Consider the following 27,581-nt stretch of genomic DNA (forward strand, 5'->3'; position numbering starts at 1 on the left):
TGAGTGAATCGACTAGATGTGAATTAATTTTTCAAGTGTAATTTCTATCAAGTGGAGTTTGGAGCAAAGTTAACCAATAACATCACATATGCAAATTATGACATACTGATTGGGTGCAGTTGAGTTCGAACTTCATCTATCTTTTAGAACGTTACAGTTCAAAACTCAAAAGTCTGCTGGCAGTTAATGCAGTTAGCTGGAATTCTAGGCTAGCTGTTTGTAGGCCTGAAAACATGACTGAATATACTGGCTTTTGTTTCAGAAATCTTTAATTCTTCTTTCATCAGGATTTTTGTCAATATCTCCCTCAGATCAATAAATCTTGATATTCAGTTCTACAGCAATAAATAACTCCTTATAATTTTGTGAAATATCGTGATAATATAAAGCTGCAAATCATGATTACTCTTGATTAGTTTGCTTTTGTGCATTCTATTTTCACTATTTTTTATATTTTTGAAATTATACAGAAAACTTTTACATTTTCTATTTGTTGATTTTGCACACAGAAAGTGCTAAATTGAGAAAATTGCTGAAATGATTGGGAATGACTGGAAATAGAAAAAAAAATCCTCATACACATCTAAGTTGTACAAGTGCATATTAAACAGTTTATCTTTAAGCAAACCTTTCACTGTCCTTTGATCATTTTTTCCTCTAGCATAAGGACAGCCTGAAAGCAGGGATCTGAAATGTTGTTAGGTGAACTGTGAAAGTTTCAAACCTAACACATACAGGACAGATGGTTTCAGGGGTGCAACTTTGGGTGCTAACACCTAGCACAAATAATCCTTTCTAGTCTCATCTCCAAGAAACTAGAGAGCTCCTCAAGGATCTTCCAGTCACTACAAGGAAGATGTTACACAAAATCCATTTCAAAACAACAGTCAATATCACTATATCAATCAGCTTCAGAGACTTTTAGAAAATGCTTGCTGAATTTTCAGTCCTATGCAAAGGTTCCCTGTCAGAACAAAGTTGCTTCTAGCATTTAGTATGTCTTTCCCCCCGCTTTCTGTCACTTTGTAGAATTTGGATTGGCTATTTAATAAGTGTAAATAAACTCAGGGTTATGTGTGACTAGGTCCAAATACTGTGGCTGCATCTTTAACTTCCCCGCTGCCATCTAGAGGACAGGGGCTGTACAACAGCTATAAAATACATCCGTACACACAGTTACAATCAAACGGTTTGCCATTTTAAACAGCCAGGTAACAGGAATTACCTTTGGCAGGCTCCTCGTTGCTGGACTAAAATTTAATTATTCTGAGTCCTCATTTGCAAGCTGGGGAGATGGTCAGCGCTCTTTTCTCTGGATGTTGATTAGCATCGGCATAGCAGGGCTCCCCAGTAAAGCGTATTCCCCAAACGAGCTCAGATCTTCGGGTTCTTAATACTGCCCGTCATCCTAGGATCCAGAGAGAGCCGTTTGCTGGGGGCCAGCGCGTACCGTGTGGCCACTTCGATTCCCTACTCAAGGTAACACTGCGGCCGTATTTACCTCCGTCGCAGGGCAGTTGGTTTCTGGTCGCAGCGTTTCCTAAAGAAGGAGCAGCTCTCATTGATCTAACGCTATTAAGTGTATGTAGCAGCAAGGACGAGACACGGAGGGGCATTAATATGGTATTTTACACACGTGTGAATTAATATAATATTTTACACACATATGACTATAGGATTTTATGGCTATTAATAATGTTACGATGAAGTTCTACCATATTATCTGTAATATACAAATATACAAGTCTCACACTGGGACACTTTGTAAAAGGGATATTTGGGGCAGGGGAGATTGTTAATCAACAACAATTTAGTTGGCAGTGTAACAGTCTCAGAAATGTGCGAGAGATGTTAAACATCTCTGAATCAAGCACAACAAAATCCGTTATACCAAGAAGAATGAAAATAATTTGAAACAAATGCTCATTGGGAAAAAATCTCCGTCCAAAATGAGTGAAATTCTGTTGGTTGTCAGTTTAATATAAAATTCATGTAGAACTGTGTTAAGTAGGTATCTGAATGTCCAGTATTTTTAAATACAATGAACAGTTAATGGAGGACTTCTTCAGGTTAAAGAAAAACCTAAAAGTTTCCGGTTTGATCTTCACAGTTCATCACATATTTTTGTACGTGCCTTGCCACCTTTGACTTCCAGCCCCTAGCACTGCCATATCTATCGTTTCATTTAAAAAAAAGTCTGAATCATATAAAAATACAATTACAATGTATCATAGAGCAGCAATACATTTATATATTAATAATAATTAGTCACTAGTGCACAAATCATCTCTCTTTTAGAAAGCAAGTTAAGTATGCCTGTGCATAGTTGGTGGTATGGATTCATTTTATGCTATTTCCTCTTGTTTATATAAATATTTAAAAAGGAAATAGGTGGCTGAGGCAGTCTCTTGCCTGAATAACCTGGGGTGGTAATATTTATTTAAAGTGGCTTTTGTACACATGGCCATGGGACTATTTTTATTAGTCACGTATATGATCTTGGGTGTATTTTTGTTTTATTGTTGCAGTGAAGCTGGCAGTTGTCCTGTGTGGGAGGTAAATTAAAAGGCATGATGGAATGGCCTCCATCCATTTTTCTTGGCCCTAAAAAAACCCAAGTACATCATGTGACAAGAGGGGAAAATATTTCCTGGGTGGATGCAACCGGGTGGCAGTGTTCTTTTATTGACCCACCCTATTAGCAGGTGCTAGAACCCCTCAGAAAGCTGTGACTCATTGTGGCAGGTCCAGCTCATTGGCTTTACCTGGGAGTTAAGAGAGGAGGGAGTTGTTCTCTGGACAGAGTAACTGGAGAGAAATCCTAGAGACAGTAGACCTTATGCAGGAAAATTAATCTGAGATTTGTTTGTTTGTTTTTTATGTTATCAATAAATCCAAATCCCAGAAAGAGGGTGAGAGTTTGGACACTAACTCAAAGTTGTGTGGTCTGCTTAGCATGAGGTAGGGACTCATTCTGTTCATACTGGGCCATTCCCTGAAATGGACAGATGGTGTTGGGGCCAAGTGCTGTTTTGTGTGTCCTTCTAGGTTCATGGCTTGATTTCCTTTACAAACAAAGGGCAGTAGGAATGGGAGATTCTTCAAGGCACAATTTCATAGTTTCAGAGAGTTCAAGGCTAGGACAGAGGGACTATCGATACTATAGTCTGACCTCTTTTTTATCACGCCTGATTAATTTTCACCCAGATACCCCTATATTAAACTCAAAGGGTTTAGTTAGACCAAAGCATTTCAGTCCTCAGGAGACTAGACTGTGTGCCACAGGTAGAGAAAGGGAGAGACCAATATTCTGCAATGGCAGAGAATTGATTTGCCCAAATGATCCTAGCAGGTGACTAGCTAAGTGACCCAAGCTCCATGCTGCAAAGGAACGTGAAAACTTCCAAGATCCCAGGCAGTCTGACATGGGGGGAAAATTCCTTCTCAATACCCAGTCTGGCAGTCTGACCTCGAGCATGTGAGTAGAAATACAAGACCGGCATCTAAAAAGAGGATTCTCTGTACCACCTTGGTGCACTGGTCCAGTGTCCCACCTCTAGCTGTGGCCAATCATCCTTCAGAGGAAGGCAAAACCAAAACCCCAGAATATATCTAGGCAATTATGCAGAGGGGAAAAATCCTTCCCAACCCTTGCAGGTGACTGGCTGAAGCCTTGAAGTATGAGATTTGATTATAGTCATTATCTTAATACAGAGCTGCAAGTGTTACAGGTACTTTGAGGGCAATGCAGGCAATCCTGTTCAACAGGGGGTCTCAGATTTACTCAGATTGAGCCAAAGGCCTCTCCCCTTCCAAGTTATATTTTCACCTTTTTCCTCTTAGAAATATCAATAATATTAAGTCTCCACTTCCTTGGTTTTATGGAGGACCCTTTGGAAAAACTACAGTGGGATGAATTGTTATCAATTGTTGAATGAAAAGAATTTTAGAAGCATAAAAAGGGATCTTACAATCTAAAAAGGCAGAAAAATATGTTTTAGCCTTAGGTGCATTTTGTTAAAGTTACCTTCTGTGACATACTGGGGTACAATCCAGATCAGTGGGAGGCTGTGTCACCCCTGCCCTATAATCTGGGGCATTTTGCAGTACCTTGTTGCTGTAGACTCCAAAAGGTACAGCTCACAAACAGCCACTAGCATGCAGGTCACTCCTAGATGTGCTTGTGTAACTGCAGTGTGCCAGTCCCACATTGGTGTGTGCCAGTCCCACATTGGCTTGCACCAGTCTTGGTTATACTGAAGAGTGATCCCAACATACTCCCAGTCCTGGACTTTCCCTCAGAAAGGCATGCCTTGCACTGCCCAACCCTTTCCTGGACAGTCTAAATATATTTAGTCCATCATTCCTTTATGGGAATATTATTATTATTACAGCTTATTACCTTAAATGGAGTTACCCAGACACTTCAACTTAACCACACTGGATTAAATAAAACAAGTTTATTAACTACAAAGAGATAGGTTTTACGTGAGGACAAGTAATGATGCATGAATATCTGAAATGGTTACAAGAAAAATAAAGATAAAATGCTTTCTAGCACCTAATTTAACAAACTATACTAGATTCGAGCACATGACCACATGCTTCCAGCATTACTCACTAAACTCTTCAGGTCAGGACCCCTCCCTCCAGAATGCAATAGTTGTTTGCATTCTCTGCACCTGAGAAGACAAAGGAAAGGATGAGAGAGATAGGGGTGCCTTGGGGTATTTGCCCCTCCTTTTTATAGTTTCAGTCCCCCTTGTGAAAAACACTTCCAGCTGAGAACCAGGAGACAAAGAGTCCATGTGGAAGGATGTTCCCTGCTGTTTTTTCACCTGTTTAAGCAGGAAGGGAAAACAAAGGAAGCTCAATGACTCTGTTTAGTGTTTAAATGCAAATTAAGGTAAGCACACATTCCTTTGTTTAGGACAGACCTGTTTGCCTACTTCTGCCTGGGATGGCTGTGGGGTTTGGAACATGTGTTACTAACATCATACAGAGGAAACCTATAAATTCATATATAATGTTGCCACACACATTTTATCAGGCAGTACTAACCAGCAGATTATGGGTTTTCAAATGATACCATACAAAAAGATATTTAGAATAGTGTGTAGACTGTGAATACAGGGCTATATTCTGTCACACCTTCCTTTTTCACATAGATTAATTATCTAGCATATAGCATAACAACTGGACCACCTCCAAGATAAAGAGAATCAAAACAGGGAGATATAAACTTTAGGGTTAAAAATGTCTGACATAAATGCAATACAGGAAGAAAACATTTCCCTAACTTTAGTGTTATTTAATGACATTTAACAGAAGATTCAGAACATTCCAATTTTAATGTATCAGTGTTAATAAAAGTAAGAGATTGTGTGTGAGTGCATGTCCTGAAAAAAAGACTTAATAAATGCAGAAGTTCAAGTGTACTTTTATTTCACCTCTTGGGCAGTTTCAGAATACAGTTAATTCACAGAATTACAGTATGTGTAACTTTTTCTGTGCAATCACTGCCCATTATGTATATGAATTATTTTTTCTTCTTTGTTCTATTTCCTGGTTCCTCTGTATTCCTCATAGTAATATGCAGTGGCTGTGGCCGTTGTTCTGTCAGAAGGGTTGTCTGGTCAATACGTCCCTTATTATAGCTACTTGCTTTTGTTTATAAAACACTGCAGACATACAATAGCTGCTCCTCCTCCAGTTCCTTCTACACTTGAGCAACCATTTTCAGAAGGAGTTCTTTTGAGATCAAGCGAATAGAAACAGCAGCTCTGGTTCCTGCATTTGTCAATGGTGGTCTCCTGTGGCCTTGCGACTTTATTATCCTTTAAAAATGTAGTAGCTTCAACCTTTAAGAACAATTGCTGATATGCACATTTTTTTTATTTAATAGCAAAAACAGCTTAAAATACATCAGAGCAAATAACTTATTCAAACAATAATGAAGTTCATGTGGCCTGAGGAATACACTGTGACTGATTAAAATTAGTTTATTAATACTCAAACAAATTAATGGTGGCTTTCCTTGAAATAACTATGTAAAGGTGTATGCTTAAGAAAGTAATAAAAAGAAGATCAAACATAAACAGGTGCCAAGGACAAGCCAGATTTTAAGGAACTTATGATGGTCCTGGCACTTGGGTCTAGTTTGAAGATAATGATCCACAGAATCAGCAAGTGCAAATTTTTTTGGGCAGTAACCTAGCTGATTACATGCCTTGTCTATTCGGAATGTGTGAGTTACAGCGATGTTCCACACCTAAAAAGCAAAAGAACAATTAATAGTGATTCAAATATAGAATTATTTTAGGTGCCACTATTAGAACAGATATATAAATAAATGGGTGGGGTGACTGAACAGACACAAAACACAGCAACAGAGAATACAGTGCATTCAACCAGACAGAATCTTTATAAATACAAACCAAACAGGATTGCCATAACCCAGCACAGTCCTGCTATGCCTTCCTCCAGTTCTGCCATATGCCCTTCGCTGGGGGAACCAGGAGTGCATGGCACAGAACTGCTATGCCATCTCTACACCACCTGGGGATCCCCCTATGCAAAGCTACTTCAGCCAGCTTGCTATCCCCTGTCTGTCACTGGAGCTAGAAGTTGGTGCAAAGTGAATGTAAAATGCCAGCAAATCAGAACTGTAGCAGTTTAAACCTATCGTGACAAAGCTCTGTCCTTGCCTCCGTGGGTCCCACATTTCCTGGTGGATTTCGCTAGCCTCAGAGGCTCACTGTGACCCTCCACGTAACCCTTCTTTCTCTAGAGACAAGGGTCACAGTCTACTGAGCCATTTTCATCATAAGTCAGCGAGGGAGGTGAGGAGAAGTTATCCTTCCTTGCACAGTCTCTGTTGTCTCCCAGTCTCAGTGATTAATCAGGGGGCAAAGGTGGGGTGGGGGAGCCCGGGCCCACCCTCTACTCCGGGCTCCAGCTCAGGGACTCTAATAGTATCAGCTATGGCAGCTGACCTTGTAGAAACATGACATGTACAATTCCCTGGGCTACTTCCCCCACAGCAGCCCTCAATTCCTCAAGCTCCACTTCACCCTTACCTCAGGGCCTCCTTCCTTGTGCCTGATATGGTGTGTACTACTCAGCCTCTGCAACAGCACAACTTCCTCCCACAGCTCCTGACATGCACACCCACCTGACTAAGTGGGAGGCTTTTAACTAGTTTCAGCCAGCCCCTGATTGGCTTCAGGTGTCCCAGGCAACCTAGCTTTCTCCCTGCCTTCTGGAAAGTTCTTAATTGGCCTCAGGTGTCTTAATTGACCTGGAGCAGCTGCCATTTCATTTATCCTGGTACCAGGGATTTGTTTAGCCTGGAGCTAATATATCTATCTCCCACTACTTTTCTATAGCCATCTGGCCTTGCCCCCTTACACTATGTAAAGTGAGTGTAAGACTACTCAGGGTGCAAGGCAGTGGAAAAGCAGGCTACTTGTTTCTTTCCACATAGCAACACCACATTGATCCACTAGATGACACTATTCACCCCCCCCCACCTAACAGAGTCCTTCTCTCATTTTAATAAGCATCAGCCCTCTTCAGCCCGTGAATAATATTCGTGTTTAATTGTTGTTTCTATTCTCAAATCTCTTTCTAAGGGTTTATAAATCAGTAATTAATTATGTTGAGTGAAATGTCTCTCTTTTTAAAAAACAAACAAACAAACATACATACATTTAAACAGATTTAACATCAAAAGGCCAAATCCTGCTTAATTTGCTCATAGTCCCACTGAAGTCATGAGAGCTAATTAAGCAGGATTTGGACATATCTTTTAGAAAAGGCATCCAATATTGATTTAAAAATTGTCAGTGATAGAGAATCCACCTCCAGCTGTTGGTAGGTTGTTCCAATTATTGGAACCTCCACACTGCTCTCATAGTCCCCTGCTCTCTGGCAACATATTCAATATTTGTATGTGTAGAGGTTTGTAGGGGCTTTGTGCTGGGAGAGAAGCTGAGCCCTGATTAGGGGGCGGGGCTTCACTGACTAGGGGTCCTATAAAGGTAGCAGCCAGTCAGGCAGCGGCACAGACAGCTGCAGCGGCACAGGAGCCAGCAAACAGGGGAGTTTGTCTTGCGGTGCTTGTGTTGGGTTTGGTTTTGCTGTGGGTGGTGGTGTTTTGGTGTGGTTTGTGTTTCCCAGATTAACAGGATTTAGGTGGGAAGGATATGACAGATACAGAGGTGGCAGTGGGAGTGACCCATGTAGCAGAAGACACAATGAAGATGACTGGATGTGGAAGCTGTGGTATGTACATGATCCTGGAGGGGGCACCTGGTAAGAGTTTTGTCTGCATGAAGTGCCGTCTGATAGAGCTGATGGAGGAAAAGATCCGAGGTTTGGAGATGCAGGTGGAAAGTCTGGTAGAGTTTAGGAAGGGGTTTGAGCAGATTATGGAGCAAAGACATGAGGTATCTGAAGGGAAAAGCTCAGACTTGCAGATGGAAGCAGGACTAGAGAATTCTGAGGGGAGACTGGGTGAGGAAAGTGGTCAGTGGAAGCATGTGACTAAAAGAACTAGGCAGAGGAAAAGACGGGCTAGTGAAGGAGAAATAGAGTTTAAGAATAGGTTTGCAGAGTTGGAAAATGAGGAAGGGGCTCAGCAGGTAGTCACTGAAGGTGACAGGGCAAGGAAGAAGAGAAGAGAGGTTAGTCCTATAGGAAAAGGGGAAGAGTTAATGGAGATTACACCAAATATGAGCCCCAGGAGGATACAGGATGGGTTAAAAAGGATTACAAGGGAGAATGGGAATGGAAAGAACTTGCAGCCAGAGGGAACAGGGGATAGACTGGAGAATAGCACAGTCACTAGGAAAAGGCAGGTCTATGTGATTGGGGACTCTTTACTGAGAAGAATAGATAGGCCTGTAACCAGAGCTGATCCAGAAAATAGGAGGGTGTGCTGTCTTCCGGGTGCTAAGATACGGGATGTAGACCTGAGGTTGAAAAGGATTCTAAAGGGAGCGGGAAAGAATCCCCTAATTATCCTTCATGTGGGAACAAATGATACGGCTAGATTCTCGCTGGAAAGTATTAAGGGAGACTATGCTAGGCTGGGGAGGACGCTTAAGGAAATTGAGGCTCAGGTGATCTTTAGTGGGATTCTGCCTGTTCCTAGAGAAGGGCAACAAAGGTGTGACAAGATTATGACTATCAATAGATGGCTTAGGCAGTGGTGCTATAAGGAGGGCTTTGGGATGTATGGCCATTGGGAGGCATTCATGGATAGAGGACAGTTCTCTCGGGATGGACTTCATCTGAGTAGGGAAGGAAATAGACTTCTAGGATGGAGGCTGGCACAACTGATTAAGAGAGCTTTAAACTAGGAATTTGGGGGAGATGGTTGGGAGATGGGTATTGAAGGGTATGTGCTGTTTAGGAAAGACCGAAATAAAGGTAAAGGTGGTGGAGTAGCACTGTATATCAATGATGAGATAGAATGTAAAGAAATAAGAAGCGATGAAATGGATATGACTGAGTCTGTCTGGGCAAAAATTAAATTGGGGAAGAAAACTATTAGAGCCTCCCCTGGGATAGTGCTTGGGGTGTGCTATAGACCGCCGGGATCTAATTTGGATATGGATAGAGCCCTTTTTAATGTTTTTAATAAAGTAAATACTAATGGAAACTGTGTGATCATGGGAGACTTTAACTTCCCAGATATAGACTGGAGGACGAGTGCTAGTAATAATAATAGGGCTCAGATTTTCCTAGATGCGATAGCTGATGGATTCCTTCAGCAAGTAGTTGCTGAACCGACTAGAGGGGATGCTATTTTAGATTTGGTCTTGGTGAGTAATGAGGACCTCATAGAGGAAATGGTTGTAGGGGATAATCTTGGCTCAAGTGATCATGAGCTAATTCAGTTCAAACTGAATGGAAGGATTAACAAAAATAAATCTGCAACTAAGGTTTTTGATTTCAAAAGGGCTGACTTTCAAAAATTAAGGAAATTAGTTAGGGAAGTGGATTGGACTGAAGAATTTATGGGTTTAAAGGTAGAGGAGGCCTGGGATTATTTTAAATTAAAGCTGCAGAAGCTATCGGAAGCCTGCATCCCAAGAAAGGGGAAAAAATTCATAGGCAGGAGTTGTAGACCAAGCTGGATGAGCAAGCATCTTAGAGAGGTAATTAAGAAAAAGCAGAAAGCATATAGGGAGTGGAAGAAGGGAGGGATCAGTAAGGCAAGCTACCTTATTGAGGTCAGAATATGTAGGGATAAAGTGAGACAGGCTAAAAGTCAAGTAGAGTTGGACCTTGCAAAGGGAATTAAAACCAATAGTAAAAGGTTCTATAGTCATATAAATAGGAAGAAAACAAAGAAAGAAGAAGTGGGACCGCTAAAAACTGAGGATGGAGTGGAGGTCAAGGATAATCTAGGCATGGCCCAATATCTAAACAAATACTTTGCCTCAGTCTTTAATAAGACTAAAGAGGATCTTAGGGATAATGGTAGCATGATAAATGGGAATGAGGATATGGAGGTAGACATCACCATATCTGAGGTAGAAGCGAAACTCAAACAGCTTAATGGGACTAAATCGGGGGGCCCAGATAATCTTCATCCAAGAATATTAAAAGAATTGGCACAAGAAATTGCAAGCCCATTAGCAAGAATTTTTAATGAATCTGTAAACTCAGGGGTTGTACCGTATGATTGGAGGATTGCTAACATAGTTCCTATTTTTAAGAAAGGGAAAAAAAGTGATCCAAGTAATTATAGGCCTGTTAGTTTGACATCTGTAGTATGCAAGGTCTTGGAAAAAATTTTGAAGGAAAAGGTAGTTAAGGACATTGAAGTCAATGGTAAATGGGACAAAATACAACATGGTTTTACAAAAGGTAGATCGTGCCAAACCAACCTGATCTCCTTCTTTGAGAAAGTAACAGATTTTTTAGATAAAGGAAACGCAGTGGATCTAATTTACTTAGATTTTAGTAAGGCGTTTGATACGGTGCCACATGGGGAATTATTAGTTAAATTGGATAAGATGGGCATCAATAGGAATATTGAAAGGTGGATAGGGAATTGGTTAAAGGGGAGACTACAACGGGTCCTACTGAAAGGTGAACTGTCAAGTTGGAGGGAGGTTACCAGTGGAGTTCCTCAGGGATCGGTTTTGGGACCAATCTTATTTAATCTTTTTATTACTGACCTGGGCACAAAAAGTGGGAGTGTGCTAATAAAGTTTGCAGATGATACAAAGCTGGGAGGTATTGCTAATTTAGAGAAGGACAGGGATACCCTACAGGAGGATCTGGATGACCTTGTAAACTGGAGTAATAGGAATAGGATGAAATTTAATAGTGAGAAGTGTAAGGTCATGCATTTAGGGATTAATAACAAGAATTTTAGTTATAAGCTAGGGACGCATCAACTAGAAGTAACGGAGGAGGAAAAGGACCTTGGAGTATTGGTTGATCATAGGATGACTATGAGCTGCCAATGTGATATGGCTGTGAAAAAAGCTAATGTCGTCTTGGGATGCATCAGGAGAGGTATTTCCAGTAGGGATAAGGAGGTTTTAGTACCGTTATATAAGGCACTGGTGAGACCTCACCTGGAGTACTGTGTGCAGTTCTGGTCTCCCATGTTTAAGAAGGATGAATTCAAACTGGAACAGGTACAGAGAAGGGCTACTAGGATGATCCGAGGAATGGAAAACTTGTCTTATGAAAGGAGACTCAGGGAGCTTGGCTTGTTTAGCCTAACTAAAAGAAGGCTGAGGGGAGATATGATTGCTCTCTATAAATATATCAAAGGGATAAATACCAGAGAGGGAGAGGAATTATTTAAACTCAGTACCAATGTGGACACAAGAACAAATGGATATAAACTGGCCACTAGGAAATTTAGATTAGAAATTAGACGAAGGTTTCTAACCATCAGAGGAGTGAAGTTTTGGAATAGCCTTCCGAGGGAAGTAGTGGGGGCAAAAGATCTATCTTGCTTTAAGATTAAACTCGATAAGTTTATGGAGGAGATGGTATGATGGGATAACATGGTTTTGGTAATTAAATATTCATGGTAAATAGGCCCAATGGCCTGTGATGGGTTTTAGATGGGGTAAGATCCAAGTTACCTGGGAAAGAATTTTCTGTAGTATCTGGCTGATGAATCTTGCCCATATGCTCAGGGTTTAGCTGATCGCCATATTTGGGGTCGGGAAGGAATTTTCCTCCAGGGCAGATTGGAAGAGGCCCTGGAGGTTTTTCGCCTTCCTCTGTAGCATGGGGCACGGGTCACTTGCTGGAGGATTCTCTGCTCCTTGAGGTCTTTAAACTACAATTTGAGGACTTCAATAGCACAGATATAGGTGTGAGGTTTTTTTTTGTAGGAGTGGTGGGTGAAATTCTGTGGCCTGCGTTGTGCAGGAGGTCAGACTAGATGATCATAATGGTCCCTTCTGACCTAAATATCTATGAATCTATGAACATTTACACGGGCTAAAAAACTGGAAATAATACAGTGGTGAATCAGGCCCAATCTCCCTCAACAATCTGTGCATAACTTCAGATGATGCAATGTGGACATATGTATAGGAAAATACTGGTAAGTGTTTAATTAGAATGGCTTCATTGTGATATTTTATAAAATTTAAAATAGCTACCATACTAACATTAGAAAAAATCAATCAAACCCCGAGTCCTATGAGTGGGTGGGTACGGGTGTATCTTTGCCCCTATATATTGCATAATATATGGTAATGTAAAAGATAGACATTTATCACGTGTCATTCATTCTTAGTATCATTAATGTTTTGGGGTGTATATGGATTCATGCTATGCTCACTGGATGTGCTGAGATAAGGCAGTAAAGCAGGTCACATTCCAGTGCATTTTGACACTGACCTACCTAGAATGAATCTTGATGAAGGGTGCTTCACCTCATCATTTTTTAAAGACTGACATTACCCAAAAAAGGTGATTAAAGGCAAAAAGCATATTTAAATGATATATATAAGCATATTTAAATAACCAAGATTTTCTTTTTTTAAAAAGCTGATACTTGATTGAAGCCACTCACATTGCCCAAGTACTGAAAAGATCTCAGGATAGTGCTTCATGTTACATGCTGCAAAACTCCACATTACAAAATGGCAGCCAAATTCTGCCCTTGGCTTCTGTTGTGTAAATGAAAACCTCCTCTTGCTTCCAAGGGCAGGTCTACGCTACGGGGGAAAGTGGATCTAAGCTACGTAGGGTAACTCAAGTCAACGTAGCTTAGATCTACTTACTGCAGGGTCCACACTACACTATGTTGATGGGAAAACACTCTCTCGTCGACTGCCTCTTACTCTTCTCATTCCAGTGCAGTACCGGAGTTGACAGGAGAGTGATCTGCAGTCGATTTAATGAGTGTTCACTAGACCCGCTAAATGAGTGGTCACCAACCAGTCAATCGTGATCAACTGGTTGATCCTAGAGGATCTCCCAGTTGATCACAATCTCCAGTGGGGCTGCGGCTAAGACAGGCTCCCTGCTTGCCCCAGCCCCACGCAGCTCCCGGAAGTGGCCAGCGTGGCCCCAGGGACAGTGGGGCAGGGGTCTCCCTCCCAACAGTACTCCTGCCTGCATGCACCACTCCCGCAGCTCCCATTGGCCAGGAACTGAGAGCTGTGGCCAGTGGGAGCTGTGGGGTGGTGCTTGCAGAGAGGGGCAGCGTGCAGAGCCACTTGCCGGCTGCTGCCACCGGGGTGCATTGGCCCCTTCTGGGAGTGGTATGGGGCTGGGGCAGGCAGGGAGCCTGCCTTAGTGATAGCCATGCTGCACCGCCAACTGGGAGCTGCCCAAAGGTAAGTGCTGCCCGGTGGGAAGCCACACCCCAGCCCCACTGTGCAGAGTGGCCTGGCCCCTCCATCTAGGGGCTGGACATGCTGGTCACCTCGGGGAGCAGAGCAGCACGGAGCCAGGGCAGACAGGGATCCTGCCTTAGACGTACTGTGCCGCTGACCAGGAGCAGCCTGAGATAAGCGCCTCCCATCCGGAGCCTGCACCCCAAACCCCTACCCCAGCCCAGAACCCCCTCCCAGATCCCACACCCTGACCTGCACCCCAAACCCCTGCCCCAGCCCTGAGCCCTCTCCTGCACTCTAATCCCCTGCCCCAGCCCTGACCTCATTCCAAGCCCCCAGGAGCCTCACAAAATCTAATAGCCCTGGGCCCACAGGAGAGTTAATTCGGCCCTGGTGATACTACCCCTCCTGTGGAGTTTCCTCTAGGAGGCAGGAAAAATTGTATGCAAAGCCTCTCCTAGAAGAAAAAGAGGGTTTCTTTTGGAAGCTCCCTGGATACAGTGGAGATGGTAAAAAATTTTCTGATGGAATGTTTTTTTTGTTAGAAAACATTGATTTTTCCTATCATGATGTGATATTTCATATCCTATTATATTAGGACATGTCATTCCATTCCATAATATAATAGTAAAATATTTAGACTTTTATAATATAAATTATAATAGGACAACAGTGAAAATAATAATGTCAAAAGAAAACATTTAGATGAGGTTAAAACAAACAAAAAAATCTCAGAAATTTCATTTAATGGGAAATTTTAAATTTTCAACTTTTTGTTCCGATTTGGGGGAAAAAAATAATCAAAGTGTCAGAATTTCTCTTGGAATGGAATTTGTGAGTTTTGACCACCTCTAAGTTATGGTATCTGCTGGGGATACACAGTCTCCATACCTTGCCTGTCCTTTTCCTACTTCTATAGACTCCTGGTCTGCAGCTGCCTCTGGAACCTCCCTTTAACATGCAGTTCCATAATATGGAGTGGCTCATTGGAAATGATAATACAGCCTATGGTCCGTTTTACCTCTTATGCGGATTCCTGGCTGGTTGCATGAGGGATGATGCACTTGGTTCTCCTGTACCCCCTGACATACCCCCTCTGGCCCATCCACTTGCAAAGTAGGGAAACAGTATGGAGGGCCTTCTTGGGAGGGGGCTGAGATGGGGTAGAAAAATGGTGTTAAAGAGGTGACAGACTCGCTCTGCCCCTGCATGGAAAAGTGGAGCTCTATATGCAGGGAATCCACTCCATACATGCATCCAGAGGAGATGTTCCCCACCATTGATATTAAGTGTTTCTTGAGAACTTTAGCCAAAGACTTTATATAGATGATTATGCATGCATTTATACTTTTACCTCATTTCTGGTCAAGAAAGGTGTAAAGCTAAAAACTGGTTTCAACGCCAGGTGTAGGCATTCTGTCACTGTGGCTGTGGACAGAAAGTTGATAAAAATGAGATAACAATAGTAAAGTGAGCATAACATAGGGCTTGCCTTTGCTGCCAAAAAAAAAAGCCATGTTTTTTTACCTGGGGGTAACTAATGTGCGTGAGTTCTCAAGAGATTAAAAACACAAGTGAAGACAAGGTACTTAAGTTTTACCATGAAGTAAACTCGTTGAGGTCAACCCAATGTGGGGTATAGAATGACCTTAGTGAGTCTAACTAAAGCATCTTGTCTTCTCTGTATTTTCACCCCAGCATAGCCCACATATATTAGTTACCCTGAAGTAAAGAAAAAACCCTAGCTTTTTTAGCAGTGAAGACAAGCCCATGGTGATGACAGGTGTTGTGGGCTAGATCCACAGTCAGCCCTCTGCAGTCAGTGGGTGTGCTGGGTTTGCTACAGAAGCAGGATCCAATGTTTTGAAAACAACATATAATTTACAGAATATTTGATGAACCCAAAGATATCTTGTCTCCTTTTGTAGAGAAGTACTTATTATACTTTTACAGGTATTACATAATTCCAGCTAGTACAATTGCACAATTATTGTAGGAATTACACAAGTTTAAATCTGTATATTTCTTTTACAGAACTGCCATGCAGATTACCAGTGACAGTGAAAATAAAAGGTGAGATGCAAAATAAAATAGCATAATAATCTAATACATTTTACTCTTTTTACCTGCTATATAAACGAGGAAAGCAGGAATACGTATCCATGGCCTACTGTAACCTAATTTTTCAAACTGGGAGGGATTAAAAAAAAAAAAAGAGAGAATAAGATCAAAATATTCATACTAAATTGCGTCAGTGCAGCAAGAATATGCAGAAATAATTACTGTCAAATTATAAATCTGAACTTTTTCCCCAATTCAACTATTACTATTTTAAAAACGTTTTTCAGTTGAATATCCCTATGCCTGCCAACACAATGAGATGATATAGGCAGAGATATCTATTCTAAAACAATAGAGGACATGAGAGGAGTGCATTTTTTAAATCTTGAGTACAGTCCTGAAGTTTATTGCATTGATGTTCATGGGAGTTTTGTCTGTGCTTGTACTACAGGATGTGGCCTTTGTGGAGGTTCAAAATCCTAGCCTGCTAATTATGAACATATCCCAATGCTTCTGTTTTATGTTTACAATGAAATTTAAGGGCATGATTTTCCATGGCCTTGCATCTTGAGGAGCCATTTATAACAAAGCAGTCTCTGTACCATAGTGCTACCAGATAAAAATGGTAGCATTTTACATGCACTTTGGACAACTCTGCACAGTGGTAAATGACTACACAAGATGGTGAAGAATCAGGATTTATAGCTTTTTAATTAAATTAGCTCATAACAATAAAGGGCCTTACCCTGCATTCCTGCACATCTAAAACTCCTGTTGAAGCCGATGGGAGTTTGTCTTTATGAGCTGTTTCAGAGTAACAGCCGTGTTAGTCTGTATTCGCAAAAAGAAAAGGAGTACTTGTGGCACCTTAGAGACTAACCAATTTATTTGAGCATGAGCTTTCGTGAGCTTTTCTTTATGAGCTATCACTTTGCTAAAGTCTGTGAGAATACAGGATTGGGTTCTGATCTGATGAAACAGAAATGTAGAACTGGAAGGGACCTCAATAGGTCATATAGTCCAGTCCCCGGCACTGAGGCAGGAAGGTGTTGTCTAGACCATCTCTGAGAGGTGTTTGTCTATCCTGTTCTTAAAAACCTCCAATCATGGAGCTTCCACAACCTTCCTAGATAATTTGTTCTAGTCCTTAACTACCCTGACAGGAAGTTTTTCCTAATGTCTAATATAAACCTTCCTTGCTGCAATTTAGTCCCATTACTTCTTGTGCTGTCCCTCAGTGGTTAATGAGAACAATTTATCACCCTTTTCTTTTATGTACTTGAAGATTGTTATGTTTCCCCTCAGTCTTCTCTTTTCCAGACAACAAATAGTTTTTAAAATCTTTCCCCATAGGTCATGCTTTCTAGATCTTGATTATTTTGTTGCTCTCCTCTGGACTTTCTTCCATTAGTCCGCATCTTTCCCGAAGTGTGGTGCCCAGAACTGGACACGCTACTTCAATTGAGGCCTTTATCAGTGCTGAATAGAGTGGAAAAATTACTTCTTGTGTCTTGTTTACAAGACTCCTGCTAATACATCCCAGAATAATGTACGCTTAGTTGCAACAGTATTACATTATGAACTCATTTAGTTTGTGATCCACTGTAATCCTTTTCCACAGATCCTTTTCTGCAGTTTTCCTCCCTTGGCAGTCATTTCCCATTTTCTATTTGTGAAACTGATTATTCCTTCCTAAGTGGAGTACTTTGCATTTGTCCTTACTGAATTTCACTCTGTTTAAATCAGACTATTTCTCCAGTTTATCAAGTTCATTTTGAACTCAAATCCTGTTCTCCAAAACACTTGCAGCCCCTTCCAGCTTGGTACCATATGCAAAATGTATAAGTATACTTTCTATGCCATTATCCAACTTATTTATGAAGATATTGAATAGAACCAACCCAGGACAGATCCCTGTGGGATCCTCACAATATGACCTTCCAGAGAGATTGTGAACCGTTGATAATTACTCTGAATATGCTTTTCCAGCCAGTTGCGCATCCACCTTATAGAAGGTTTGGCTGGGCCAGTGATACTCAGACTGAGGCTTGCGAGCCGCAAGCGGTTCTTTAATGTATCTCCTGCAGCTCATGATATTAAAACGCTGTGAGATTTATTAACCAATCTAAGTTATTATCCAGTCAGGATGCTTTTACTATGTTATTAACCAATTGTAGTTGATAAAATAATAATACTTGGTCAGTCAATTTTGCTGCAAGTATATTATACACCTCCCCCTGCCCCCGCCCAATGAATTCACACTATTGTGGCTCTTTGAGGTAATGATTGCTAATTTGGCTCCTGAGCCACTGAGGTCTGAGAATCACTGGTCAAGGACATATTTATCCAGTTTGTTGATTAGACTGTCATGTGAAACAGTATCAAAAGCCTTACTAAAGTTGAAATGTATCAAATATATTTATATATTTCTTAAATAGACCAGTTTTAAGTTCTGCTTCTTCAGGTAATTACTGTGGTATTGGCTTCATTTAGCCGATACGTTCTTTCTAGATTAGTTATATGCTCAAGTCCCATACACTGTATTAGAACTAAACATGTATATAGTACATACTAACGGAGTTATCCATTCAGAAAAGATGACATTCTCGCCGTCATGTATGTAATATGCCTGACCACTCTGTTAAAGAGGCAGAGAAAAGACAGATTAGAAACATAATACTGTGGGTGGAGTGACATTTTCTTTTTATCTTTTAAGACTATCTTTAATCATTTTGTAAATAACAGCAACCTAATTAAAAGCAAACATTTACAAATATATACAAATCAACAAGCAACCTCCAATGGAACTAATTCTGATCCTCATGTAAGTTTCACACATCTGTAAATTCATTTAAGTTACTGGAGTTACTTATGATTTATTACACTGATATATAAAAAAAAGAGCAGAGTCAGGTTCATTATGTTTAGGACTTCTGCTATGATTAAAACAATCAACTTAGTTGTCATAGCACTGAGGTTTTACTTTATATTTTTGCAGGAGCCAAAATTACATTAGACATGATGAATTAACCAGAGTTGACAATACTGACATGTTAGTTAATGCAACTTCCCGATTTCATGTTCTCTTTGGCACTTCTTCCTGCTTTAAAAACAATGGCGTGTTCTTTAATGATTTTACCTATGTATAATTTTTTATACTAGGAGCATTAGTGACACTATTAAGATTTCCTATGGATTTATATTAGAACTCCCTATATTCAGTTCATAACATTCTGAATATTTCATTTAGTGAGATGAAGTTTGCCAGATGTTATCTTAGAATAAAAAGACAATTTTTTTGAAAGTTTGAACGAATACACTTCTGCGGTTCTCAATTAACAAGAGAGTGAAAAATACATTTTCCCCATATGTGATGTGGTTTGCAGATCCTATTCTATACCAGAGCAAGGCCTGGGCTAGTGAGGCCCCACACCTCAACAGCTACAGGGCATGCTCCAGTTTAAATGGGCACTGGTAGGCCAGGAGAAGGAGTTACAGGCTGTACTAGGAAGTGACGCTGATGCCTGGAGCTGTGGGATGAGTGACTACAGAATTGGTATGGCCACTGGGAAGCGGTGATCTATATGCCTCTCCTGTTTGGAGTTGGAAACTCACAAGAGGCCCCAAAGAACTGGATATTGTCCACCCCGGCAGGCTAAGCTGTTACTACTAAGATTGTGACTACACCCAAAAGGGAGGTGCCACAGCCTGGCAGGAAGTGCCCCAGGTCAGGACACTGTGGAGTGGGAAGACCTGGGTTCCTGTCCCCTGCTTCCACGCCACTGTTGTGATGGACGCCGAGGAAAGAAGAGGGGCACACAGGAGGGACTGAGGCCCACCGTATATGGCCCACAAGGGCCCTGTCCAGAACAAGCAGACTGCAAAAGAACTGTGGCGCCACTATCTGACCACTAGGCCAGTTGCTTATCGGACTGATCAGCTACACCATATAAAAAGGTTACAACTTTTTTCCCCCAACAAATTCAGCACTGACGTGATATGGAGTAAAGAAGTTGAAATTTGTCAGGGAAATGGCCCACAGTGAGAAGTTTTTTTGAGGGTTAGCATGATTACTAGATCGGAGTTGACTAAGTTACACAGGTTTGAAAAATTTCAGGGAGGAATATTCTTTTTATCCATATGGATAGGTCAAATCTCTCAAACGATTATGCCAGCTTTGCAGAATTATACTAGACAGCCCCTACTAGCCAGCCCAGGAAAATCATCTACTAATCCATACTTAAACAAACACCAACACACTGACAGGTCCTGTGGGTCCTGAACCCAGTTCTGTGCGGGTCCAGGAAGTCATTGCACTCCAATTCTCCAGTGGCAGCTCACACAGACAGCAGTTGGGGCCAGAGTCCATGAAGCCCAACTGGGGCACAAGCCCTTCCCCTACTCTCTGACTGAGAGAGGTCCAAGGCTCCTTGTTGGGCTGCAGCCCCTATTTAAGCCAGAGGAGGAAACAGGAAGTTGTTTGTACAAGTGAGCTTCACCCTGCCATGGGCCACTAGTACGGTGTTTATCTGTTTCTGCCTTCTAATCTTGACCTCCTGGTATCCTGTCTTGGCCTGACTCTTGGAAACGGTTTCTTGATCTCTGACCTCCCGTTCATCTCTAGATTCTAATCTCCTGGCTTTCCAATCCAACCTGATTCCTGGTAACTGGCTCCTGGTCACTGGACCCTCTGCCTGCACCCGCTGCTAAACCCTCGGCCATGCCGCACATGCCCCGGCCCTGACATATACAGAGCTCCCACTTCCTTGCCCATAGAGCCCACACATATACCAGATAACACCACCTCCCCATTATTTAAGCCCCACACTCCATGTGCCAAATGTACACCTCATCTCATCCCCTTCCTCCTCAACACTCAATCTTCATTCAGTCACCCACCAGCTGCACCTCAGTAACGCCCCCATTCTTTTACTACCAACTCAGTTCTCTACCCTCACCAAACTGATCAATTTTCTTTTCTTTACCCCACAAATTCATCAGCTCACATTCCACAGTCTAACAATTCTCTTCTCTCCTCCCTCCTTTCTCTCCAAATTGATCAGTTCTCTTCCTCGACTCACTGTGTAGCAGTCTCTTCCAAGCTGCACAAGGTACTTCAGCCCCTCCAAGTTGGGCCTCGTCCTTGCTACAGTAGCTGCCTGAATAACTTCCCCAAAACTGGGGACCCAAGCCTTCCCTTGGTGGCAGGAAACTCTCTCTCCCCTGGTTGCTCTACTTGCATCATCATTTCCAAAAAACTTGGGGAGGTTTGAAGGGTTGATGTCTATAGCCTCCAACACTGAAGAGGGTGGCCACTGTCACTGTTGGGATTTCTGCCCCTCCCTGGAGGAGAGGGTAGAGGGCAATAGAACAGGGGTTTTCTGGGACTGGGTCTTAGCTAACTGGGGGTGGGAATAAAACAACCTGGCCCAGAAGAGGCGGAGCCTAGAGGAGCTGCTGATCTTCCCTTCACCATAGGCCCAGGGCAGGGAATACTCCAAAGAGCCCAGAGAATTCATATATTTCTACAGTAGCTCAGCTGCTGAACAGAGTCAGAAGGAGAGGTGCAATCTATGAGCCTGACGGATGCTGGAGCTGCCAGGCTGTGTGAGCGCAGCTGCATTGCTGTCAGGTGTGTAATGGTTCATGCTCTTAAGATTTTTGTCACAACTATAAGGGTTGGAAATTTAAGTAAAAATATTCATAAGTGTTCACTAATTTTGAATACCCACATTTTTGGGAATGCTGAGCATGTACAAATTAGGCCCCAAAGGTTTCAGATTGGTCAATTAAAAATGTACACATCTAGAATCAAAGCCAGCTTTTGGGAAAAAAAATTAATTAAAAACTTTGATTCTAGAGAATTTGATGATTGCCATATTCACTTGGGGAAAATTCCTACTCAACCTGAGCAGGCAGGAAATCTTACCTTTGCAAAGCTAGCTTACAAGAAGAAAAAGATGTGACACAAAAATATTAACAAGATGAATGTGAGCTGCATTTACAAAGAAGACATTTCGCATGTGGAACTGTACAGTTTGCATATGCAGTACTTTTGAGAATTTAGCAGATTGACTTTTAGACACAGAATTTTATCTAAAAGCCACAGAAAGTGACCCATATTTTAAAAGTGTATCCAACCGGATAGGATATTTAAAATTGTTTACTTACCGCTATATAACCCTTCTCAGGGGTGAGAGCTTCACCAGCTAAGAGATGAGCTTGCACAAGATTTCCTACATGAACCCAATTCATCTGAGCTTTGGGATTTCCAAATTTGAAGTTAAATAGCCCTCTTTGGATATTCATCTGTAGAAACAGACAGCATATGCAAAAGACTAAAAAATTGCTTTTCATTTTTCAAAGTACCTTAGGTGCTGGAAATCTGCCAAACAAACTGTTGGGCCACTGGATGATCAAGGCATTTAAGGAGCACTTGAGGATCACAAGGCCATTGTGAAGAAGCTAAACAAATTCTTTGTATCAGTCTTCACTGCAGAGGATGTGAGGGAGATTCCCACACCTGAGCCATTCTTTTTAGGTAATAAATCTGAGGAATTGTCCCAGATTTGAGTGTCAGTAGAGGAGGTTTTGGAACAAATTGATAAATTAAACAGTAATAAGTCATCAGGACCAGATGGTAATTCATCCAAGAGTTCTAAAGGAACTCAAATAGGTTATATACCACAGTTATGATACTGCAGAACTATCACTTAAATCAGCTTCCATTCCAGATGACAGGCAGATAGCTAATGTGACGGTAATTTTTTAAAAAGGACCAGAGGCAATCCTGGCAACTACAGACCAGTCAGCCTAACTTTCAGCATCAGGCAAAATTGGTTGAAACTATGTTAAAGCACAGAATTATCAGACATATAAATAAACACGATTTGTTGGGGAAGATTCAACATGGCTTTTGTATGGAAATCATGCCTACCTAATCTATTAGAATTCTCTGAGGGGGTCAAACAAACATGTGGACAAGGGTAATCCAGTGGACATAGTGTATTTAGACTTTCAGAAAACCTTTGACAAGGTCCCGCACCAAAGGCTCTTAAGCAAACTAAGCAGTCATGGGATAAGAGGGAAGGTCCTCTCATGGATCAGTAACTGGTTACAAGACAGGAAATAAAGGGTAGGAATAAATGGTCAGTTTTCAGAATGGAGAGAGGTAAACAGTGGTGTCCCCCAGGGCTCTGTACTGGGATCAGTGCCCTTCAACCTATTTATAAATGACTTGGAAAAAGGGGTAAAAACAGTGAGGTGGCAAAATACAAAATTACTGTGGACACCTAGGTCCAAAGCTGACTGCAAAGAGTTACAAAGGGATCTCACAAAACTGGGTGATTGGGCAACAAAATGACAGATGAAATTCAAATCTTGGAAAATGCACAGTAATGCACACTGGAAAACATAATCCCAATTAGCTGTTACCACTCAAGAAAGATCTTAAAATCATTGCAGATAGTTCTCTGAAAATATCCGCTCAATGTATGGCAGCAGTCAAAAAGATAAAGTTAGGAACCATTAGAAAAGGGATAGATAATAAAACAGAATATATCATAATGCCACTATATAAATCCATGATAAACCCATATCTTGAATACTGTGTGCAGTTCTGGTCACTTGATCTCAAAAAGATTAGAAATGGAAGAGGTACAAAGAAGGGCAACAAAAATTATTAGGGGTATGGAATAGCTTCCATGTGAGGAGAAATTAAAAAGTCTGGGACTGGTCATCTCTTTTCTAATCTGAACAAGAAGGTATATGATAGAGGTATGGAGAAAGTGAATAAGGAAATTTTATTTACTCCTTCACATAACACAGGAACTAGGGGTCATCCAATGAAGTTAAAAGACAGCAGATTTAAAACAAACAAAAGGAAGTTCCTTCACATAATGCAGTCAACCTGTGGAACTCATTGCCAGAGGATGCTGTGAAGGTGAAAACTATAAAAAATTATATTTCAAAAAGATGATATAGGTCCATCAATACTATTAGCCAAGATAGTCAGGGATGCAACCTCATGCTCTGTGTAACCCTATGCCGCTGACTGCCAGATGCTGGGACTGGATGACAGGGCATATATCTGTGACTGAATGCACCCCTGTATTCACACCCTACACACTACTGTAATAATCTTTGTAAAATATATTTTACTGTAATAATCTTTGTAAAAAAAAAATGCCTTGTGAGGTATCATACGAAAACTAATAACTCACTGGTCAATAATATGGTGAAAGTATGTAGCAACATTATATGTAAAGTTATGAACATGGACTGAAATTCAGACATTGCATACTTTGTATGAAATATCACAACCATATACAAATGATGAATATGGGGGTAACAGGCTGCTACTTTGAGGTCCTATGCATCACAGTGGTTATCAGGTAATCTGGCATGTGGCTAAACCTGTTTCTCAAAAACAAAGGCCAGCTTTGTCATCAAAGTTGATAGGCAATCACCTGTCAAGTGGCCATTCTTCAGCAAAGAAGGGGGCCTGAACAGATCAATCTACGTTTTAGCAAACAGCATGGAATCTTTTTCACCGCAAGACTCCATGACTCAAACTTCACACCGGGAATGAATTTTATCTAGGGTTAACTCTCAGGAAAATACATTTCAAAGGGTGACCGGGCTATACAAATGAGGGGCAAAAACACCCCAGGGATCTTTCCCTATCTATCTCCCTTTCTCTTTCACCTAAGATGACAAAGGAAGCAGCCATTTGACTTTGGGAGAGATCCTGACATGAAATTTCATCAGCCCTGTTGCTGAGATCAAGTCTAGTTTGTTAAATTTTAGCACTAGAAAGCATTTTATCTTTATTTCTCTTGTAGCCATTTCTGACTTTAATGCCTTGTACTCTCTTAAAACCTACAAAAGGTAATAAACTTGTTTTATTCTTTAATCAAAACTAATCCAGTGTTGTCTTTAAACTGAACTGTAGGGGTAACTCCATTTAAAGTAGTCAACTGTTGTACATTGAGAGGGACAATGGACCTCCAATATCTGGACTATCCAGGAGAGAGCTGGTTAGTGAAGAACACATGTTTTTTGGGGGAATATCTGGGTCCAGGAGTGTATTGGGGTCATCCTGTAAATACTAAGCAAGGCTCGTGGAAGCCAGAATGTGACTAGAGTGTGCTGGCAGGCTTCAGCTGTACATGCTCAGGGTGTTATCTTCATGCTGGAAGGCTGTGAGTGGCCCAGGTGGGAGCCACAGCAGCAAAGCACTGTGAGGCACCCAAGATTGCAGGTCAGGTGATGATACAACCCCTCACTTTCTGGGCTGCACCCCAGAATGTGACAGGATTACTTGATAATTGCCCTGTCCTGTTAATTCCCTTTGAAGCACCTGGCATTGGCCACAGTCATAAGACAGGATACTGGGCTCGATGGACTATTGGTCTGACCCAGTATGGCTGTTCTTATGCATGAAATAACTGCAGGAAGGGTGTGATTTGCCAAGCAATGTGATTCATTTAATTAGTCATTGCCTAAAAACCAAATGTTTGCCTCTTTAAAAACAAAAACAACAACACAAAAAAAACCCAACATCTAAAACTTGACATCAGGAAGATTTAACTATGGCTGCATGTCATGGCTATGGTCTGATTAACTTCAGCATAAAATATTCTCAGAAAAATCCTGAAATCATATTTTACTATTGTTTAAAGTGCTTACTCAACAAAACAAATAATGCATAATAACCAGTGATGCAGGTGTAGCCCTTTCTCCACAACACTAGCCCAGTTTTTGTCTATCAAAAAAACCATGTTTATAATTTTCATTCGCATCATCCTCCAGTTATGCTATTTGTCAGCTTGCATTATGTGGTCAGTCAACAAAAGGTTGTTTGAGGGACTGGTTAGATCAGTAACCAGGATACTAGCTTTTGAATTTTTTAGACTTAAACAGTACAGGTACTATAATATTTGTAATGCACTCCAGAGCTGATAATACAATACATACTAATACTCGTGGCAGGTGTTTTTGCTCTTCTGGTCCATAGATGCCTGGTGGGCGAAGAACACATGTATGGAGCTTATCGCCTCCTAGGAGATATAATGAAATGTGATTTTCCAAATAGTTTCCATATCAGTACATGACAGGTACACTTCATATACGGTTTATATTTTATTTTGAAAACGATAAGAGGGCCAAACACACTGGTCCCTTTGTAGTAAATTCTCTTCATCTTCTTTTACAATGTGAATTTAATACTCATGAAATCTGCTGACTCGTGAGTCCTGAAAATTGAAATCCTCTGACCATAAAATAGCTGCAATATGAACAGCATCTTACATATTTCCCTACCAATGTACCCTCATGCCTAACTCGCAAAGGCCACCTCTTACAGTCTATTTATAAAAGAAATGCCCATCTTCAGGCACACAGAAGATTGAAAATCACAGTGTCTAATACAACTAGCTATATTCAGACACCTCCTCTGATCACAGTTGTAGCAGTATCACAAAGAGATAGAAACAGTTTCTCAAGCAGTCAGCATCCAAATCAGTTAGTTTTGACCTTAAAAAGTCCTAAACCTTTAAATATCTCATAGAAATCAACAGGCAGCCTGTGCTCTCTACTGAGAACAGATATGATGTGCTTTCTGTATGAAACTACTTATAAGTAACAGACATATTCTGCACGAATAGTTTCAAGTTGTATCCCCACGTAGAGTACATCACAGTGGTGTGTGTCTGAGCTCACAGCTGTGGATAATGGTAGCAAGGTCTGCCTCTGGTAGACAAGATCATACCCTGCTTGCCTAGTGTAGATTGAATAAAGCCGCCTTGGCACAGCTGCTATCTGTGTACTCAGAATTTGAGAAACTAACATAACTCAGAAACTGAAAATCTAAGTAACAAGCATCTGTCTGCCTTCTTCCTTATCTGTTGCAAGTCATCTGTAAGCCCTAATGACCTGTGAGGATTAAGCTGGTGGAGAGAGTGTTTAGGGGCCACTGTGTCTATAGTGAAGCTTAGTGGGACTGTTGGCATGAGTATGTGTGTATATGAAAAAGAAATGCAGGCTCAGAGCCTATATTTGCAGTAGAATTTATAAACATTTTTAATTGACTTGAAGAAATAAGGTTTTAATTTTCTGAATCTTGGATTATCCCTTTTCCCCTTTGTGTATAGTCTCTTGTCCACCTAAATATACATGGACACTGAGATTAGACACATTAACTGAGGGAAGAAAAGACCCCTTTATGTTCATAGTTTGACATACAGTAGTGATATCAGAAAAGTAGATTTTTATATGTACCTTTTAGTGGGGTTCCATCAGCTGCAAGGATCATTTGGTCTGCCATTGCTTTGGTTCTAGAATAATGATTAACCTGCTGAAAAGAGTGCAAATATAATGAATTGCCTAACTATATCCCTACGTTGGTAAATGACACCTCTGATAACTTTTCAGTAAACTTGCACATCTATCCAGCTTGCAGCCATAACCTCAATAAAATCTTCTCAAAACATAAGATGTGGAGAAATTATTTAGGCCTCCAACCCTAAATTATCTGTTTATGATTAAAAGAGACAGGTTAGTATTTTTGGCTACACAAGTTTAGATTCCCAGTAAACTGAGCATAGCCCTCTTTTAAATTTCTATTTTTACTTATGATATGCTTCAAATATATGCTTTGATTCAAATTATTCTTTGGTAAGGTAG

The 27,581-nt window shown here is 41.0% G+C and overlaps 1 protein-coding gene across 1 annotated transcript in view; it reads right to left on the reverse strand.

Annotated features, from left to right (window-relative positions):
- Nucleotides 1-6,064: 6,064 nt before the first annotated feature.
- LOC144271404 (putative short-chain dehydrogenase/reductase family 42E member 2) overlaps nt 6,065-27,581 on the reverse strand; it is a 51,437-nt gene continuing 29,920 nt past the window's right edge. Inside the window, exons 8-14 of the mRNA XM_077828745.1 lie at nt 27,177-27,252; nt 25,875-25,957; nt 22,068-22,205; nt 18,469-18,534; nt 15,962-16,025; nt 15,190-15,263; nt 6,065-6,271 (exon numbers count right to left, since the gene is read on the reverse strand). Of these exons, the coding sequence (XP_077684871.1) occupies nt 6,065-6,271; nt 15,190-15,263; nt 15,962-16,025; nt 18,469-18,534; nt 22,068-22,205; nt 25,875-25,957; nt 27,177-27,252 (708 nt within the window). The remainder of the gene's footprint in view (nt 6,272-15,189; nt 15,264-15,961; nt 16,026-18,468; nt 18,535-22,067; nt 22,206-25,874; nt 25,958-27,176; nt 27,253-27,581) is intronic.

Source organism: Eretmochelys imbricata, chromosome 10 (genome assembly GCF_965152235.1).
Source record: "Eretmochelys imbricata isolate rEreImb1 chromosome 10, rEreImb1.hap1, whole genome shotgun sequence".
Classification (NCBI taxonomy): Eukaryota; Metazoa; Chordata; order Testudines; family Cheloniidae; genus Eretmochelys; species Eretmochelys imbricata.